Source organism: Terrapene carolina, unplaced genomic scaffold (genome assembly GCF_002925995.2).
Source record: "Terrapene carolina triunguis isolate 2854851 unplaced genomic scaffold, T_m_triunguis-2.0 Scaffold247, whole genome shotgun sequence".
Lineage (NCBI taxonomy): Eukaryota > Metazoa > Chordata > Testudines > Emydidae > Terrapene > Terrapene triunguis.
Genome location: NW_020664598.1, coordinates 11,026,272 through 11,045,512, shown reverse-complemented (window position 1 = coordinate 11,045,512; position 19,241 = coordinate 11,026,272). Strand labels below are relative to the sequence as shown.

Here is a 19,241-nt window from a genome sequence, read left to right as displayed (position 1 = left end):
GGGGCAGCAAATAGAGTCAGGTAGCCCAGGCCCTGGGTCAGGGCGGGGCAGCAACCACTAGTTCCAGGGCTCAGGTCCTTGCAGCAGGCTGAGCAATAACCAGGTCAGTGAGCCCAGACCCTTTGGCAGGGAGGAGGAGAGACTGCCACCCGGCGGGGGGGGTGGCAGGGGGGAACACAGGCCCACCCACTCCACTGTGTTCCAGCCCGGGGCCCTATCCGCAGCAGACCGTCTGCCACGGTGTCAGTGGGGATCCTGCCCGCAACACACTGACATCGGTTCCGGGTCTGCGATCCCCGGGCCACTTCCCATCTCCTCCTCCTCCATGGGTACCTGCTCCTCGCTGGGCTCGGCAGCGGGGTCCCACACCATGGGCTCCTCGGCGTGTTGAGGGCTGTCTAGGTCGGGCCGCTCCTCCGGTCGCAGGTCAGGGGGACGCTCGGGCCTCTCCTCGGGGTACCGCGCTCGGGGCAGGCTCGGCCAGTCCGCTTCGGGGTACCGCGCTCGGGGTAGGCTCGGCCAGCCTACCTCGGGGTACCGGACTCTGGGGAGACTCGGGCCGTCCACCTCCGGATACCTGGCTCTGGGGAGACTCGGGCCGTCCACCTCCGGATACCTGGCTCTGGGGAGACTCGGTCCGTCCACCTCCGGGTACCTGGCTCGGGGCAGGCGCGGTTTAGCAGGAGCCCGAGCAGGGGCATCTGGCCTCTCCGGCCGCTGGGCTCCAACTGAGTGCTGGGGCTTGGCTTTTATACTTCCTGTCCCGCCCCTGGACTTCCGGGGGGCGGGAACAGGTGCCGGTGGCTCCGCCCACTTCCGGGGGGCGGGAACAGGTGCCGGCGGCTCGGCCCACTTGGGTGGCTGTTCTGGCTCCTCCCTCTCAGGGGCCGTCGGGAGCCAGGCCAAGTCACTACAAGAACATTTTGTAGGAAAAATATCCTTTGGGACTTTTTCCACTGAAATCTCAAATTTTGCACAGGAAATTTTAAACAGTTGTTTTGTAATGATGTTTGAAAATGGAAGTTTTTCGTTTCAAAGTCTCAAAACAATTTCTTAAATTTTTACTTAGTGTTTGGTTTTGGAAACCAAAAAAATTCATTTTCCCACTTTGGGTTTTTCCACCCCTCTCTCTCCTATTTTTGCCCCAACTGGAGCCAGTTTGGAAGGAGAAAGTGTGAAAGACCCCCGCAATGGGAAGATTTCAGTAGAAAAATTTCAACCAGCTCTAGGCTTCAGATGGAACTCTATTTCCACTCGGATCTGCTAGGTTCAAAAGTGAACATAACTTTTTCTCCTGGTAGTACAAATGCCCACAAGCTGATCTCTCTTTATGGCCTAATTTAAAAAAAAAAAGTGGGTGGGGGAAGGGAAGAGGGATTTAGTTAACTCATTCTGGTGTTTTGTGGGCTGAGTAGGTTGTCTTTGATGATAAAATAAATATGTTGATTATTAACTCCCAGAAGGAAGCACAATATTTATGAGAAAAGAGGAAACTGCTGGGGACCCCATGGAAACCAGCAATTAATTGATACATTGCTCACAGCTGAGAAAACAGGTAGCTGCAAGTAAGACTAATGAACAGGAGGCATTGTGGGAATCCTCTATGGAACAGAGTAATTGAGAATGGAGAAAATGACAAGCAAGTGATTGGCCAAGGATAATGAAGTAAACTTAGTAGACATGGAAATGTATGCCCTGTTTCTTTGGTCTGTACTGCACAGAAGTCACTAATTGTGGAGTTTGGGCCAAGATCATTTGCAGTATTGGTTTAATATCTGATGCTTCTGAAGTCAGGGGACCATATATATGCAGTATATCTGGTGATTTGATCTCATATTTTTTAATCTCTAATTCCTATGCACCTACATAAAAAATTAAGTAGGAGTAATTATGTGGCTGGTTGTTGGAGCAAGAGTGTATTGCTGACATTACGTACAAGGGCTGTACTTTCATTAAAAAAAAAAACTTCTCTCCACACCTGTGAGATGAGAATCGTCAGGAAGGAAACCCTGAATGCTTTGGCAGTTTACTCAAGCTAAATCTGAGACATGGAAGCAGAATCCCGCAAAACACTTAAAAACGTTTGCCTTCAATGGGACTTAATATATAAGTTAATAATTGTGTTTCTATTGACTTCAAAGGACTCTGGATCAAGCCCCATCTCTGAGTTAATTTAATGTAGAAACAGTTGTGACTTCTATCCAGTATACTCAGGTAACCTTTATGGTTCTGTTCAGCAAATTATGGTTGATGGCTTGCGAAGCGTTGTCTGGTATGGCCCTGCACTGCCCCAAGGGAAACACTGGTGGCATTTAGAATGCTTCCTGAGTGCTTGGAAGCAAGGGGAAGTATGCAACACCTCTTTAAAGAGGTCATGCAGCCTACCCCTTTCCTCTGAAGCTGGCCAGTGGAAGGGGCTTGTGGAGCCCTGGGTCCTCCTTTTTCCTTCTCCATTGAGCTGCTCCCAAGAGTAGGCCTTGCACATACCCGAGGGAAGAGGCTCCAATTCTGACCTGTGGTTGGGGAGCCACAATCTCTCCCTGAATGAATTATTTATTTTCGTCTCACTAGTGGAGCTAACATTTTAGGAATGCCTATGTGATAGTTATATTTGTCTGACCTATAGAGGCTATAAACACAAGCTGAATTCATTCTTTCAAGGTTGAGGCAGCTTGGCAGGACTGAATAATGGAAGAGTACAGGGTCATTATCCTCTCCATTCTTCTCTAACATATGTAATTAAGTCACTTTAATATGTTGCTACATGCCAAACATCTCTTGCCTGGTTCTGTGCCAATGCAGCCACTGCCTTGGTTTCCCTTTTGAATAAAGGTGGCTTAGTGCTCTCACCAAATTGAGTTCATCTCCTTTTGGAGTAACAAGTCCCAAAACATGGCTCAATTCTTGGGTTACCTGGTCCAGCAAGCCCCCACTTAATGTCAACGAGAAATGAGTGTAAGCGACTTTCTTCCTCCTCCTTCTCCTCCTCCTTCTACTCAGTATTGCAACTCTAGATCCCTGAAAGCAAGAAAATGCCTTTGTGCAAGTTCTGTTTCAATGTGCAAGGTCACTTCCTTCACCTATGGGGGGGAAAAAAACCTTTGTAAACAAAACCATTCTTTTAAAGACACCTTTAGTCTCCTTTTTAGGGGGTTTTGGCCAGGAGAGGCTTACCCTGAAGTACTAATCTCTCTATGGACTCAGCAAGAGAAAAATTAATCATAGCAAGTCCTCTTTCCCCGCATGCCTTGTGGTGGCCAACAACTCCCAAGCATCCATTTAAACGGCAAGTCTCAGGATGCTTTGCTGCCAAGATCAGGGTAGTTCAGGACCAGAGGCCTGTTTCAAAGGGGCTAGGACACCTCATTACATTTACTGTACACTCCAGTGGAGTCTCATAAGGGATATGAAATATAAATTATAGGATAAACTTTGTATATGAGACTGTTGTGGGGGCTTTCTATGCCTGCCTCTGGGGTTGACATCAGTGGAAGCTGTATGTAGGCATGTCAGACCTTTTGAAAATCAGGCCACTTATTTAGTACTTTTGTATGGACTTAGGAGCCAAATTGTAGGCATCCGTTGTTTAAAATCCTGGTCACCATATTTAAGCCTCTGGCTACAACAGTGCTTAAAGTGGTTGTAAATAATGCACTTCTGATCCCAGTGAAGACAGGGTCTATAGTGGAATTGAAATTTTAAATTATGAATGCCTGGATTTAGCAAGGTTATTAAGCATATCCCTAATTTTAGCATGAGCAGTATCATAGGATTATTTCAATTTATCCGATGCATAGCAAGGGATCTAAAATCCCATTTTAACTGAAAAATTATGGATAGCTGATTGAAAAATCATTGGTGATGACTCAAGTGGCAAAGCCTGCTGTTTTATAAGGCTGAGTGTGTGTGTATAATTATAAATCAGAAAATCAAAATGTCTTGGCTCTCAAACTGGATCCGTAATCCTCCTCATGACATGACTAAGACATGAAAGCATTTGTGGAGATATTATCTAAGTGACAGTTGGGCTTTCACTGTATTTGCTAATTACACTTCTTGACATACTATCCTTTCTGAGTAGCCTTATGCAAGGCAATGCTAGGTTAGTTTCATTTCTTTCTGTATAGTTATTTACTATCAGCTGTCTTAGATATTTCATTAGAGAGACAAGTTTGGTGAGGTAATATCTTTTATTGGACCAACTTCTCTTGGTGTTTCACATCTAACTGATAAATTAGGCTCTTCATGGAGCACAAAATTAACAAATGAAACGCATCAACCATGTACAGTACTACTACAGATGTGTAAGAATTGCTTTGCTGAAATAGCTTCAGAAAAGGGGATTCAGTTCTCAGTTTCAATGCATTAGTTTTGCCCCATATACTCCAGCAAGGCAAAATTCATTTTAGCTGCCCTAGCTGGAGACAGATTGTCAAATCTATTGCAGCCATCGTACAACTCCATTGCAACTTATTGGCATTATATTAAGTAGTTATAAGACAGACTTTCAATTATTTTATTTACTATTAGGTATTTTTCCACTAAAGTCTTTGTATAGCCATCCAGCTGGAATTAGCTTTCTTCACTCCTGCTCAACTGAAGTTTCATCAGTCTTCTCTGCTCTGCAGCCCAGGAGGTTCATGATGATTCAATGGAAAATTTCTTCTCTCCAGTAGCTGTGGAATGCCTCGTTGGGCATTTTGGCACCAACACTTTCTTCACAGTAAAGTCTCTGACAACATCTGCCCAGAGGGATGTATAAAGCAATTGGGCTTTTAAGAATGGCATTTGGGGACTCCAGTGAGCATAGAGAAAAGAACACAACAGTAGCTGTTGGTTGGATTTGCTGGGCTCTTTCCTGGCTAACAAGTTCGTTTCTGAGATCTGCCAGGAAAGAGGAGAAGTGGAAGCTACTGAGTCCTTCTGTTAATGTTTTTTTTTCTGGCTGGCCTCAGAATGAAGCTGTCAGTCAAGTATGATCATTAAAGGGAGCTCACATGGAGTCACAGATCCAGTTAGATGCCGATTGCAGGCCACCCACCAGACTGCTGTAAGGAGAATCCAAGCCTTTAGGTCCCTGGCCCCGCAGAGTGTTTTAAGCTTCTATAGCCTGAACGGAGTTAATCACTGCCCCAACCTTGGGGTTTCTAGGCCCATGCAGGAGACACAGACATTTGGTTAGCACCCCATCCTGACAACTGGAACCCTCTGTCCAGTTGCCTAGCTCTCCTGAGAGCAATGCTGACCCTTCAGACTCCTCTGTACTTAAACACGCCTTCTCCCAAAATCCCACCGAAAGACACTGAGCCTTCTGGTTAACGGTTGAACTCTCTCAGGAGGCATGTGGTAATTGTAAGGCAGATACTACACAGAGACACTTTGCATAGAAGTCTAACACATTTGCTCATTTACTTAATCATATAAAGCGCAAGAGAGTACAAAAGATATAAAGCATAACAAACATCCTAACCGCAATTCCCTTTACCAGCTCACCCTTCCCGGGGGAGTCCTTGGAGGGCCCTCTGGGCTCAGGTAGGGAGGCAGGGCTCCCTGCCTCATGCAGGCTCCTCCCTGCTGGGATGCTTCTTTCTCCTTTTGAGCTGGAGACAAAATGGGCAAAGACCCCAGATAGATCAGCTCCTCCCTTTTTGTAACTTTTCACCCCCTTTGTCAGTTGACATCCCGCTTGGCTTCCCCTAGGTGACCAGAAATCTCTGCCACGTGACTTCGTTGCCAAGGCGACCTCTCCCCTGCTAAATCAGTTCTCCTGCCTGGGAGCCAATTTGTTATTTAGAGCTCTTACCTTTTAATGGAAGAGCACTTATCATCAACAACTCATTTTTGTTATTCTTTTGCCACCAGTCTTTGGAATTTTAGCCCAACATGGAAACAAAACAATAATAGAGACTCTATGGCCACACATTCAAAATGGAGCTTGCAGCTTTATAAAAATATATACAGAGAGGCATTCATGCCACAGCAGTTTTCATAGTAACATTTCATAACAATTTCATAATATCACTGGAATTGATACAGATAGGTTCCCAAGTTGTCACACATCGCCAAAATATTTTCTTAAAATCACACCTTCTTTGCCTCCGCTTATGCCTGGAGCTTCCTTTCTCCCTTTTCCTTCCTCTTTATATTTAATCCCTCCTCCAAGCTCACTTCTTCTGAGAACAGTTCTGTGAACTTCTCTCAGCAACAACCTGTGATGCCTTGAATAAGTAAGAAAAAAAAAACCCAAAACACTGACTGAATAGAGATTCAGACATCAACCAGTGTCTCTTGTATATTTGAATGTAGGAGATTTTGTTTGGACTGACAATGTCTTATTTATAATGTAAGCTTCTTGAGGCAGGGACCATGTCTGCTTCTTGGATCTGCACAGCATCAGGCAGACTGCTGGTATTCAAGAAACCATTAATACTAATCAAAACTGTTTCCCATATGAATATAGGCCATTGGCCCATTAGGCTTGAGTGACAGTTATACAGGAGACAAGAGCTGTACTTCAGACTAGAGCCTTCCTTAAGGGGTGGGAGGAAATTTTTGCCAGAAGCTGGGAATGGGAGACAGGGGATGGATCACTTGATGATTACCTGTTCTGTTCATTCCCTCTGGGGCACCTGGCATTGGCCACTGTCAGGAGACAGGATTCTGGGCTAGATGGACCTTTGGTCTGATCCAGTATGGCCGTTCTTATGTAAAATTCAACCATAGTGAGACAATGCATATAAACTTCCTCTGGTGTATTTTGCAACTTATTTTTCGGTGTGATGGCCTTCTACATCAGGCCTTTTCTGATGACACAGTAACATTTCTGCACTAACAAGGACCTGAGATATACCAGGGTTTGTACTGAAAGAGACCATGGTTAAAAAAATTATTTGCTAATAATTAGTAACAGCACAGATATGAAGTATTTTACATTAACATTCAAGAAGTGAAACAATGGGAGTAAAACCAGTTAACCAATACAGTCTAATATAAGGTGCACCTAATAGGTAGAGCCATTCAGAACTTTCTAAACAAAATCCAAATCTCAAACCCCAGAGCTCATTGAAAGGTGAGCCTTTCAACTGAGCCTGGACTGAGTTTAGAAAGATTAGCCTAGACATACAAATTGTGGTCCATAGCTTATCAGTATTTGGTTCTTGGTAAAGACCCATGGAGAGCTGACTGGTCACATAGAGCTGGCACTCTTCCTTGCTTCCAGTTGCTAAATCATATTTTAAACTGTTAAACATACATTACATAATTTCCTAATGGTACTTTTCTGGGTAAGGTCTGGAATTGCTGTGATTGTAATTGTCACCGAGATGTTATTTGATTGTCAGTGGTAGGGGAGAGAATCTGCATGAATGGGAAGGGAGATGTTCCAGGAGATAATTGCTCTATTAAGATGTGATCCACATGAATGGGAAGAGAGATGTTCCAGGAGATAATTTCTCTATTAAGATGTGATCCACATTATGAAAATATTTGAGAAACTCTGACCCAGGCAATTTTACAGCTTTAGGTAAAAACCATCTGACACTATGTGGCTTCATGTGCTTTTGAACCCAAATGCAGTAAAATTTGGAAGCTTTGCTTTCAGCTTAAGGATATTTTAAAGCCAAAACTCAAAGCAAAGCCAAGTAGTGAGAACCAAGTCCAGATAAAAAGGTTGATATGAACCCATATAAAGCATCATGGTAATCATACTGCCTATTTACTGAAATCTAATGGAGTTTCACCTTTATCTTAAATGGTAGAGGTCTGTGATTTGAGAGCTTATAGTCCTGGACTCTGTCCCTATAACTAGTGGCCATAATATCTGCATGTATTCATTACACTGATTCACTGTAGTGTGTAGCATAATATCTGACTTCAAACCACTTCTGTGATTGAAATCTGAATCATCCCAAATCTTCTGTGTACTAAAAGTATTTTTCTCTTTTAAACATTAAATGAATTTATTAAGAATGGTAAGTATGAATCTAGTTATATTTATGCCTAAGGGCAGGGGAGTAGTCTTACTAGCATTCCTATGTGTCAGAAACTGAAACTTTATTTCCTGGATACCACCTGGGTCATGGTTCCAAAGGTTAATAGGTTAACACCGTGTCACATGACAGGGGTCAGTATCCATTGACTTCAGTGTCTACTATTACAGTTAGAAGAATTCAGCCTTTTAAATTTACTCTTGTTAAAAAGATTCAAACTAGAATTTGATACAATAGGTACAATAAGTATTTTTGCTTTTTGATCCAGTGTACAATCCTAATACCATTATAGTTTGGAAACAAGTTATCTTATTCTGCTTTAATAATAAGGTCTTTAAAGGTTTTATAATGACAAGGGAACAAATAAAAAGTACCCCAAATCTGAAGTTCTTTCATCATAATATTTTCAGGTTGGACAATATCTGATCCCAAAAATAGGTCTTAATTGAGTTAGAAAATTTGATGCTATGTCATAAATATGGTAAGGTCAAAATTTATTCTATAGATTCAATATTAAATAACATGGAGAAAATGTAGAAAGGATCTTTCAGTTCTTAACCAGAAAGAGTTATGGTGGGAGATACACAATGGAAAAAAAACAGGATAGCATCACCTGTGTGCTCAACATGAGGTATTTTATAGGTAGGCTTAGAAAGATTAGATTTGTATTTTTACACACACAAATGAACAAAAAATATTTCCATTGATAATAGAAATTTACAGACACTCAAAGTAAAAAAAAAAGATGCCTGGGAGCTTATTAGCATTTGATTTAAGGATATTTATTTTGTATATTTTGTATGTGATATTGACAATTTGTCTTTTAATAGTTATAAAGCTTTAACTTTTTGAATCTCAGCATCTACTTTCATTAAATAATTATTGTCTGACCTCTGCTGTTGTCTGACCCCCTCCTAATTTCCCACAACTGTGAAACTTTAAATCGATAAAAAAATTAAAAAATTGCTTTAAAATGTCTGTCAAAATTATTTTTTTAAATGTCAAATTCTATCAAGCCTATTTACCAGTCTTACATTACATCCAATAGTGTAAAAAGTGGGCACGTGGCACAGAAAGGTGTTGGAAAATAGGTGTGTTTCAGCATATGTGACAGGGATACTTTAAGATAAAATTATTTTAGGCAACGCAGGAAAGGAATAAGAGCAAATTTCTCCCCTAAAATCCAGATGGTGGATCTTTATTCTGATATTTTGTGCTTTCTACTTGCACAGAACTTCCACAAACACTAATGGAAAATCTGATCATGTTGGGAGAATGGCATATCAGAATCAAGATCCACTACATGGCTCTGAGAGAAGAATTTCACCCTAAAACAATAACACTTTGGGCATGTTTACACTACGAAATTAGGTCAATTTTATAGAAGTCGATTTTGAGAAATCGATTTTATACAGTCGATTGTGTATGTCCCCACTAAGCGCATTAAGTCGGCGGAGTGTGTCCTCACTACCGTGGCTAGCATCGACTCATGGAGCGGTGGACTGTGGGAAGCTATCCCACAGTTCCCGCAGTCTCTGCTGCCCATTGGAATTCTGGGTTAAGCTCCCAATGCCTGATGGGGCAAAAACATTGTCGCGGGTGGTTTTGGGTACATGTCATCAGTCTCCCCTCCCTCCCTCCCTCCCTCTGTGAAAGCAACTGCAGACAATCATTTTGTGCCTTTTTTCCTGGATTACCCATGCAGACACCATAGCATGGCAAACATAGAGCCACTCAGCTCACCGCTGCTGTTGCGAGCATTGTAAACACTTCGCGCATTATAGTGCAGTATGTGCAGAACCTGGCTAAGAGATGGCAGCACGGGGACGATTGTGAGGAGGACATGGACACAGAGGTTCCTGAAAGCATGGGTTCTGGCAATTGGGACATCATGGCGGCAGTGGGGCTGTTTGATATAGTGGATCGCTGATTCTGGGCCCGGCAAACAAGCACAGACTGGTGGGACCGCATAGTGTTGCAGGTATGGGATGATCCCCAGTGGCTGCGAAACTTTTGCATGCGTAAGGCCACTTTCCTGGAACTCTGTGAGTTGCTTTCCCCTGCCCTGAAGCGCCAGAATACCAAGATGAGAGCAGCACTGACAGTTGAGAAGCGAGTGGCGATAGCCCTGTGGAAGCTACCAGTCAGTCAGAAATCAATTTGGAGTGAGCAAATCTACTCTGGGGACTGCTGTGATTCAAATAGCCAATGCAATCACTGACGTTCTGCTATCAAGGGTAGTGACTCTGGGAAATGTGCAGGTCATAGTGGATGGCTTTGCTGCAATGGGGTTCCCTAACTGTGGTGGGGCGATAGACAGAACGCATATCCCTATCTTGGCACCGGACCACCTTGCCAACCAGTACATAAACCGCAAGGGGTAGTTCTCGGTGGTGCTGCAAGCACTGGTGAATCACCAGGGACATTTCACCGACATCAATGTGGGATGGCTGGGAAAGGTGCATGACGCTCTCGTCTTTAGGAACTCTGGGCTGTTTGAGCAGCTGCAAGAAGGGGCTTACTTCCCAGACCAGAAAATTACTGTTGGGGATGTTGAAATCCCAATAGTTATCCTTGGAGACCCAGCCTACCCCTTGCTCCCATAGCTCATGAAGCCATACACAGGCAGCCTGGACAGCAGTAAGGAGCAGTTCAACTATAGGCTGAGCAAGTGCAGAATGGTGGTAGAATGTGCCTTTGGATGTTTAAAAGCTTGCTGGCATTGTTTGATGACTAGGTTAGACCTCAGCACAACCAATATTCCCATTGTTATTACTGCTTGCTGTGTGCTCCATAATATCTGTGAAACTAAGGGGGAGACATTTATGGCAAAGGAGGTTGAGGCAAATTGCCTGGCTGCCAATTTTGAACAGCCAGAAGCCAGGGTGATTAGAAGAGCACAGGTAGGCGCGCTGTGCATCAGAGAGGCTTTGAAAACCAGTTTCATGACTGGCCAGGCTACAGTGTGACAGCTGTGTGTGTTTCTCCTTGATGCAAACCCGCCCTCTTTGTTGATTTTAATTCCCTGTAAGCCAACCTCCCACCTTCGATCACAGCTGGCAAAGGAGATAAAGTCACAATTGTTTTGAAACCATGCATTCTTTCTTTATTAATTTAAAAAAAAGGGAGACAACTGATAAGGTAGCCTGGCTGGGGTAGGGTGGGGTGTGGGAGGATGGGAGGAGGGAAGGACAAGGCCACATTGCTTATTGTAGCCACACTACAAATCAAAACTGTTTGAATGACAGCCTTCTGTTGCTTGGGCCATCCTCTGGAGTGGAGTGGCTGGGTGCCCGGAGCCTCCCCCTCTCCTCCCCCCCCGCATTCTTGGGTGTCTGGGTGAGGAGGATATGGAACTTGGGGAGGAGGGCAGGCGGTTGTACAGTGGATGCAGTGGTGGTCTGTGCTCTTGTTGGCTTTCCTGCAGCTCCACCAGACACCTGAGCATGTCCGTTTGCTTCCCCATTAGCCTCAGCAGCATTGCATCCAGCCTCTTGTCATCGCGCTCACTTAATGCTTTCCTGGACTCTGCCACTGAATGCCTCCATGCATTCAGCTGTGCCCTATCAGTGCAGGAGGACTGCATGGGCTCGGAAAACATGTCATCACGAGTGCGTTTTTTTCACCTTCTAATCTGCGATAACCTCAGGGATGGAGATGATAGGGGGAGCATAGAAACATGTGCACCTGCGGGGGGATAAAAAGGGAGAGTAAAATTTAAGATGATACATTTCTGAGAACAAAAGGGAGACTCTTTCACAGCGAATCAAGCAATTCATAGCAGACAGCACATGTGCTTTAGGTACAAGGTCGCATTTTGCCTTTTATATTGAGGGCCTGCTGGTACACATCACACATGGCTGGGCAACAGAATTCGATTTCCAGGCAGCCATGGTAAGCCAAAGGGTACGTGGGTTTGGATTCTAATGCCTTCATAACATGTGGGAATGTTTTCAAACTGCAGCGTCCTCCTTTCCCATAGCAAGCAATGCCGGTTGGGTTTGCCATTTAAAAGGAGGGGCTGTGGTTTTTGGATGGATGTGCAGCACACATCTCCCCCCCACCCCTCCATGTGGCTATTTGGGATGATCCCTTCACCCCTCCCTCCGCCGCGTGGCTATTCTCAGGGATGATCCCTTTTAGACAAGCGCAAACAGCCCAGCATGAACGGGGACTTTTTACTGTTCCCTTACAAAAATTCCCTTATTTCAACCAGGTGACCATGAATGATATCACTCTCCTGAGGCTAACACAGAAAGATATAGACCGAATGTTGCTTAAATGCAACCAAAACCCAGGACCATTCACTGCCATGCTTTGTGCTGCAATGATTCCAGACTATTTGCTACTGGCTTGGCGTGGTAAAGTGTCCTACCGAGGAGGATGAAATAAGGCAGACCTCCCCAGAAACCTTCTGCAAAGGCTTTCAAAGTACCTCCAAGAGAGCTTCATGGAGATGTCCCTGGAGGATTCCCACTCGATCCCCAGACACATTAACAGACTTTTCCAGTAGCTGTACTGGCCGTGAATGCATCCCAAGTCTTCAGGGCAAATCAAACATTAAACACTATTCTTTTTAAACCCTGTACTGTAGTTACAAATGTGCACTCACCAGAGGTGCTTTCTCCAGCTTCAGGGTCGGGGATTCCGCCTTGAGGGTATTGGCTCCAGGGTGATGAAAAGGTCCTGGCTGCCTGGGAGAACAGATTCACCGCTTGCCTGCTGCGCATTCTCCTCCTCCTCATCCACAAAATCCTCCTCCGTGTTGCGTGAGACTCCCCCCTTGCAGGTGTCCACAGACAGTTGTGGGGTAGTGGTAGGGTCCCCCCCTAGAATGCCATGCAGCTGATCATAGAAGCAGCATGTATGGGGCTCTGACCCAGAGTGACCATTTGCCTCCTTTGTCTTTTGGTAGGCTTGCCTGACCTCCTTGACTTTCATGCGGCACTGCTGTGTGTCCCTGTGCAATTTTGGCATATATATTAGGATTTCTTCTTTTTGATCGGAGTTCTGCCTGCACAGATTCTTCTCCCCATACAGCAATCAGATCCAGTGTCTCCTGTTCACTCCATGCTGGAGCTCGTTTGCGATTCCGGGGGGACTGCATGGTCACCTGTGCTGCTGAGTTCGCCATGCTGACCAAACAGGAAATGAAATTCAAAAGTTCCCGGGGCTTTTCCTGTGTACCTGGCTAGTGCATCGGAGTTGAAAGTGCTGTCCAGAGCGGTCACATTGGAGCACTCTGGGATAGCTCCCGGAGGCCAATAACATCGATTTGCGTCCACTACCCCAAATTCGACCCAGCAATGTTGATTTTAGCGCTACTCCCCTCGCCCGGGAGGAGTACAGAAGTCGATTTTAAGAGCCCTTTACATCAAGGGAACGGGATTGCTTGTGTAGGCACATTCATTATAAAATCGACCTAATGCGGCTAAATTCGACCTAATCCTGTAGTGTAGACCAGGGCTAACAGTGGTACTAGTGTTGCCAGGAGTGTTCTTCCACTACGTCAGTTTAAAGTGCTTCAGATATTTATGTATTACTAGCTAGCATATTGATTGCAGCTCACTATCAAAGCTCATACTCCGTATTCCTCCAGTTGAAGGAAATTTTGCTGGAACATGGGATATCTTTGCTATATTAAAAAAGGGGGAAAAGCACCTGACAAAAGCATCATGATGATGATGGTTGTTTAGGCCCTGATTCAAGAAAGCATCCATATTGAGGACCAGGTGTGCTTAAGTTCCATTGACTTGAAGAACTCACACCAAACCTCAGAATGAATTTTTACTTCAATGGGACATCTAGGGGGCATGCTTAACTGCTGTTCTGAAATGGCTTGCTTTCCTGAATAAGGCCCTTCTATTGCAGTACTGCCCGAATTCCTCAGTCAGGGTCCCACTGGACAAGGTGTTATACAAACACACAAGTAGATATGGTCCCTGTCCCTGTCCCAAAGCACTTAAAATCTATTTTGAAAAAAATATGGGTTATAAATATTAGTATAGCATGTGGTAGCCATTTATTTACTATGCTGAGTTATACAGATAGGAAGTCGAACCACAAAAACTAGTGTAATTTGATCCAGAATTAAAAGAAGCAGTATGTCAAATCTATATATTTAAGGCTAGTAAAGAACAGAATTATCAGACACATAGATGAACATGATTTGTTGCGGAAGAGTCAACATGGTTTTTGTAAAGGGAAATCATGCCTCACCAATCTACTAGAATTCTTTGAGAAGGTCAACAAGCATGTGGACAAGGGTGATCCAGTGGATATAGTGTATCTGGACTTTCAGAAAGCCTTTGAAGAGGTCCCTCACCAAAGGCTCTTAAGCAAAGTAAGCTGTCATGGGATAAGAGAGAAAGTCCTCCCATGGATCAGTAACTGGTTAAAAGACAGGAAACACAGGGTAGGAATAAATGGTCAGTTTTCAGAATTAAGAGAGATAAATAGTGGTGTCCCCCAGGGATATGTAGTGGGACCAAGGCCATTCGACATATTCATAAATGATCTGGAAAAAGGGGTAAACAGTGAGGTGGCAGATGATACAAAATTACTCAAGATAGTTAAGTCCAAAGCAGACTGTGAAGAGTTACAAAGGGATCTCACTAAAATAGATGAATGGGCAACAAAATGGCAGATGAAATTCAATGCTGATAAATGCAAAGGAGTGCACATTGGAAAGTATAATCCCAGCCATATATACAAAATGATGGGATCTAAATTAGCTGTTACCACTCAAGAAAGAGATCTTGAAATCATTGTGGATAGTTCTCTGAAAATATCCGCTCTATGTGCAGAGGCAGTCAAAAAAGCTAACAGAATGTTAGGTACCATTAGGAAAGGGATAGTTAATCAGTAAGGCTATGATTTAGTCATGAGTATTTTTTGTAAAAGTCACAGACAGGTCACAGGCAATAACCAAAAAGTCACGGCCACTGACATATCTGTGACTTTTACTAAAAATAAATACCCCTAATTAAATCTTAGGTGCTGGGGAGGGGGAAGCCCGGGGCCCCGCCGCCTCCACTCCTGGCGGGGGCAGCCTGGGGTGCTGCTGCTGCTCCCAGACCACTGCTGACCCCAAGGCCACCCCAGCTGCTCGGGAAGCCCTGGGGTCAACGACACCAGCTGCTGCAGCTGCAGAAGTCACAGAGGTCCCAGAAAGTCACAGAATCCATGACGTCCGTGACTTCCGTGAAAGACTTGCAGCCTTAATAATAAGACAGAAAGTTTCATAATGCCACTATGGTATGCCCACACCCAGGGCCGTCCCTAGCTATTTTGGGGCCTATGCAGCCCCCCCGTGGGGGGGGGGGGGGTGGCTTGGGGCGCAGGAGGGAACCGCTCCCCAGCACTCACCGGTGGTGCGGCTGGGGTCAAGTCGCTGCACTTCCCGCCGCTGGTGAGTGCAGGGACCCAACCCCTGCTGCAGCCCTCAGGGGAGTGGGGGTGGGGGTGGGGCTGGGGCGGACAGGGGCAGGGCTGGGGCAGAGCAGGGGCCATGGGGAAGAGGTGGGGCAGGGACTGGAGCAGATTGCAGCTGCGCAGGGCACCAGGAAGTGTGGCGCCCCAAATTTCCTGTTGCCCTACGCAGATGCGTACTTTGCATATGGGTAGGGACGGCCCTGCCCACACCTTGATTACTGGATGCAGTTCTGGTCACCACATCTCAAAAAAGATAGATTGGAATTGGAAAGGTACAGAGAAGGGCAACAAAAATGATTAGGGGTATGGAACAGTTTCCGTATAAGGAGAGATTAAAAAGACTAGCAGTTTCCAGCTTGGAAAAGAAGCAACTATGGGAGGATATCATAGAGGTCTATTACAATTATGAATGGTGTGGAGAAAGTGAATAAAGAAATGTTATTTACTCCTTCACATAGCACAAGAGCCCGGGGTCACCCAATGAAATTAGTAGGCAGCAGGTTTAAAACAATGAGAAGTATTTCACACAACACACAGTCAACCCATGGAACTCTTTGCCGGCGAATGTTCTGACGGCCAAAACTATAAAAATTAGGTAAGTTCATGGAGGATAGGTCCATCAATGGCTATTAGCTAAGATAGTCAGGGATGTAACCCCATGCTCTGAGTGTTCCTAGCCTCTGACAGCCAGAAGCTGGAAGTGGACAACAGGCAATGGATCACTCCTTGATAATTACCTGTTCTATTCATTCCCTCTGGAGCACCTGACATTGGCCACTGTCACAAGACAGGATACTGGGCTAGATGGACCATTGGTTTGACCCAGCATGATCAGTCTTATGTTCTTAAGGCTACTGGTGATATTAGTTGTAGAAAAAGTGTATAGAACTGCTAACGAGATTCTGTGTAGTACCAAATGGGCCCTGTTATAATTTCTGTCCTTTTTTGTACAAAATAAAAACCATTTAAATATAAATCTCTAGAATAACTGGTGTCATTATGAAGACACAATACAGAGAAATTATGAATGACATAGGGAATAGGAAAGATGTTTTGCAATATGTATCAAAATAGAAGCTGATTTTTGAGGTTTGGTTTGAAGCCTTAAACTAAACCTGAATGTTTCTGGTTTCAACAATTATACAATGAAATGTATGAAAAATATGTTTTTTACTTCAAATTCAGCTTTTTCCTTTCTTTATTTTCAGAGAATGAAACTGAAGCAAAAATTTTGCCACCTGCAGAAACCACGCCACCTGCAGGTTAGTAAAGGAATTGCCTTAGTCACCTGATTTAGTCTGTAGCATAAACAGAATTGCGTGAGTCTGGACTGTGCTACAATACTGTGGTGTCTATTTTTATTGTCTGACTGTAAATAAACAGCTGCTGAACAATAGGAAGTGAGCTTGATTTAGTAAGGTGTTGTCTTCACTTACCATTCATATAGGTTTGCCTAAGAATTGCTAATTTCTCAAGCTTGATGTTGTTTAGAAGAGAGCTGGTAAATATGAGACTGAAAATATCTTTCTGGACACAGTCATTGTAAAGGGATGATAAAATTTGGGGACTTGATTATGTTACCCACATTCATGTTGTTTCTAAACAAAAAGTCCCATTCATTTCCCATTGAATGTACTACTCAGTGTGGATAAGGGTGTCAGAATCAAACCCTTACTGAATAAGGCTTCAGATAAATATGAAGCTTTGAACATAGCTAGCCCCTTTTCTCTTGTGAGAACGTGAACCGTAGAAGGCCCAAGCACTTATGGTTTGATCTGCATGCTCACCTGAACTACATTAACACTCATAAAGTGGTATAACTATATACCCCATGTATTTGTTTGGTTTATTATTGGATCAATTCTAGTTTCTAGTCCCATCTTGGACTGCACATCAGCTAGTTAACTCTCATCCAACCACCATACTCTGTTGGGCACTACGTAAGTCATTCAACCACAGTGAGGAGGTCAGATTTGATGGGAAATAGAGTTGAGTGACCTCTGTGTACTGAAGACACTACAACCCATAAATCCTTGCAACACCTCCAAATGGCCCCATAAACAAATTGAACAAGATAGTTAACAAAATAAAATCCAGCAAAACCCTGGAATAGAGAACCCTTTTGGCAATTAAGAATTTACAAAAACTAACCTCTGGGTTGTCTCAGGCAGAAAAGATGAGTCACTCAGGAGTGACCCTATCTATTCCTGCTATGATCTACAATAGCACCTCATTGCCAACAGTAATGAAAGCAGATAGCCTAAAAGAATCAGTATGGCTATTTGATCTTAAACCCTCCCCAGGAAGAGATGTCAGACCATATCTCCAGCGCTATCTGTCTGTACTGTACACCAACCTACAAACAAATTGACTGGGGCCCAGGAGATCTGAGGCATTTAGGTACTATCAGAATATGACAGTATCGAATGCCTGATCCAAAGCCCATTGACATCAATTGGAGTCTTTCAATTGGCTACAGTGGGCTTCAGAACAGTTCCCAAGAGAACAAGGGTCTAACAATTGCTGCTTTCAAAGAAGGTGTCACTTTGCTTCCTGTGAGGGAGGCCGCAACAATCCTCTTCGATAGTACATAATCTGATAACATATCAAACACAAAATGCATGTATATTATTCTAATATGTAACATTTGGTGTGGTGAATTATAGCTACACATTATACAATTACCAATAACCCTAAGAAATAGCCTTTTTGCAGGGGTGGAGTGGGGTTTACACATTTACATGACCTAAAGCTTTGCTGTATTCTTTATAATGCTGTGTAAGTTTTTCTTTTTACTTTAAGATTCTCTCAAAAATGTACTTGTACTTCCTACACAGAACAAAAGAAACCAAAAGAGGATGGAACCGAACAGGCTAAAGGTGAGTGGACAGTCATATACCAAAAGCTGGAAGCAGGCAGAGCCATCCATAAATGCTGTAATGATGCTAGATTGTTTGAGCTTTTTTCAGAATTTTGGTGCATTATATTAGAGTAGTGTGGTTTGAAGCTTCCGGGATTTTTTTTCTGCATGACTCATTGAGCACAAGGAAATTATGCTGTTTATGTGTTTCCTTCAAAAGTTCCGTAAACAAGTATGAAACTCACTAGCCTTTGTTGAGCTATACTGCATAGTAACCATGATTAGTTAGATAAAATGGTCCATCTTCCTGGATCAGATTTCAAATGATTTGCATGAGCAGAAAGCCATCTTCAAATGAGCATGAATGGTGACATTGACAAAATTCAACAAAATTCAGATCAGTGCATACCAGTAGCTCTTGCATGAGGTGGGCAATCTCATTTTATCATCCAAGGCTGTTTCTATTCTATCTTAGAACCTTGGTATTTCATGCTGTACATTTTCATCAGACATTTGGTCAACTAAGTCATCTAACTTCCACATGTTCTTCGGTAAAGGAATCGTCTCACTTCATTAATTTTTCTCCATTTAGGGCCCAATGGTAAACCCCAATACATGTTCTGGGTTACTGCCTTACTTGAAAAATCATCTGCTGTGAACACACACAAACATACCCATAATTATACACGGATCCAACAAACAGCTACGTTTTCAAGATACATAGCTATTCCTGCTGCTTAGCTGAAATTAGAATCTGGCCCTCAATTGGCAATGCTTCCATTTAGGAACACACATTTGGTGGGATTGGGTCAAATTCTACCCTTTTGTATGAAAAGAAAGATCAAATATGGCACATACTGTGCATTATTCTGTATTCTCTACTTGAGTAAAATTAGAACAGCTCATCAGTTCACTTTGAAATGGACAGTATAGTTTATTGATTCAAGTATGAGGTTTCT

The 19,241-nt window shown here is 43.6% G+C and overlaps 1 protein-coding gene across 7 annotated transcripts in view; it reads left to right on the top strand.

The window, feature by feature from the left end:
• Window positions 1-19,241, top strand: part of MYBPC1 (myosin binding protein C, slow type) — a 115,474-nt gene that overhangs the window by 18,968 nt on the left and 77,265 nt on the right. For all 7 annotated transcript variants that reach the window (XM_029912821.1, XM_029912818.1, XM_029912819.1 and 4 more), the window contains exons 2-3: window positions 16,631-16,684; window positions 18,260-18,301. In XM_029912821.1, coding sequence (XP_029768681.1) covers window positions 16,631-16,684; window positions 18,260-18,301 — 96 coding nt within the window. The remainder of the gene's footprint in view (window positions 1-16,630; window positions 16,685-18,259; window positions 18,302-19,241) is intronic.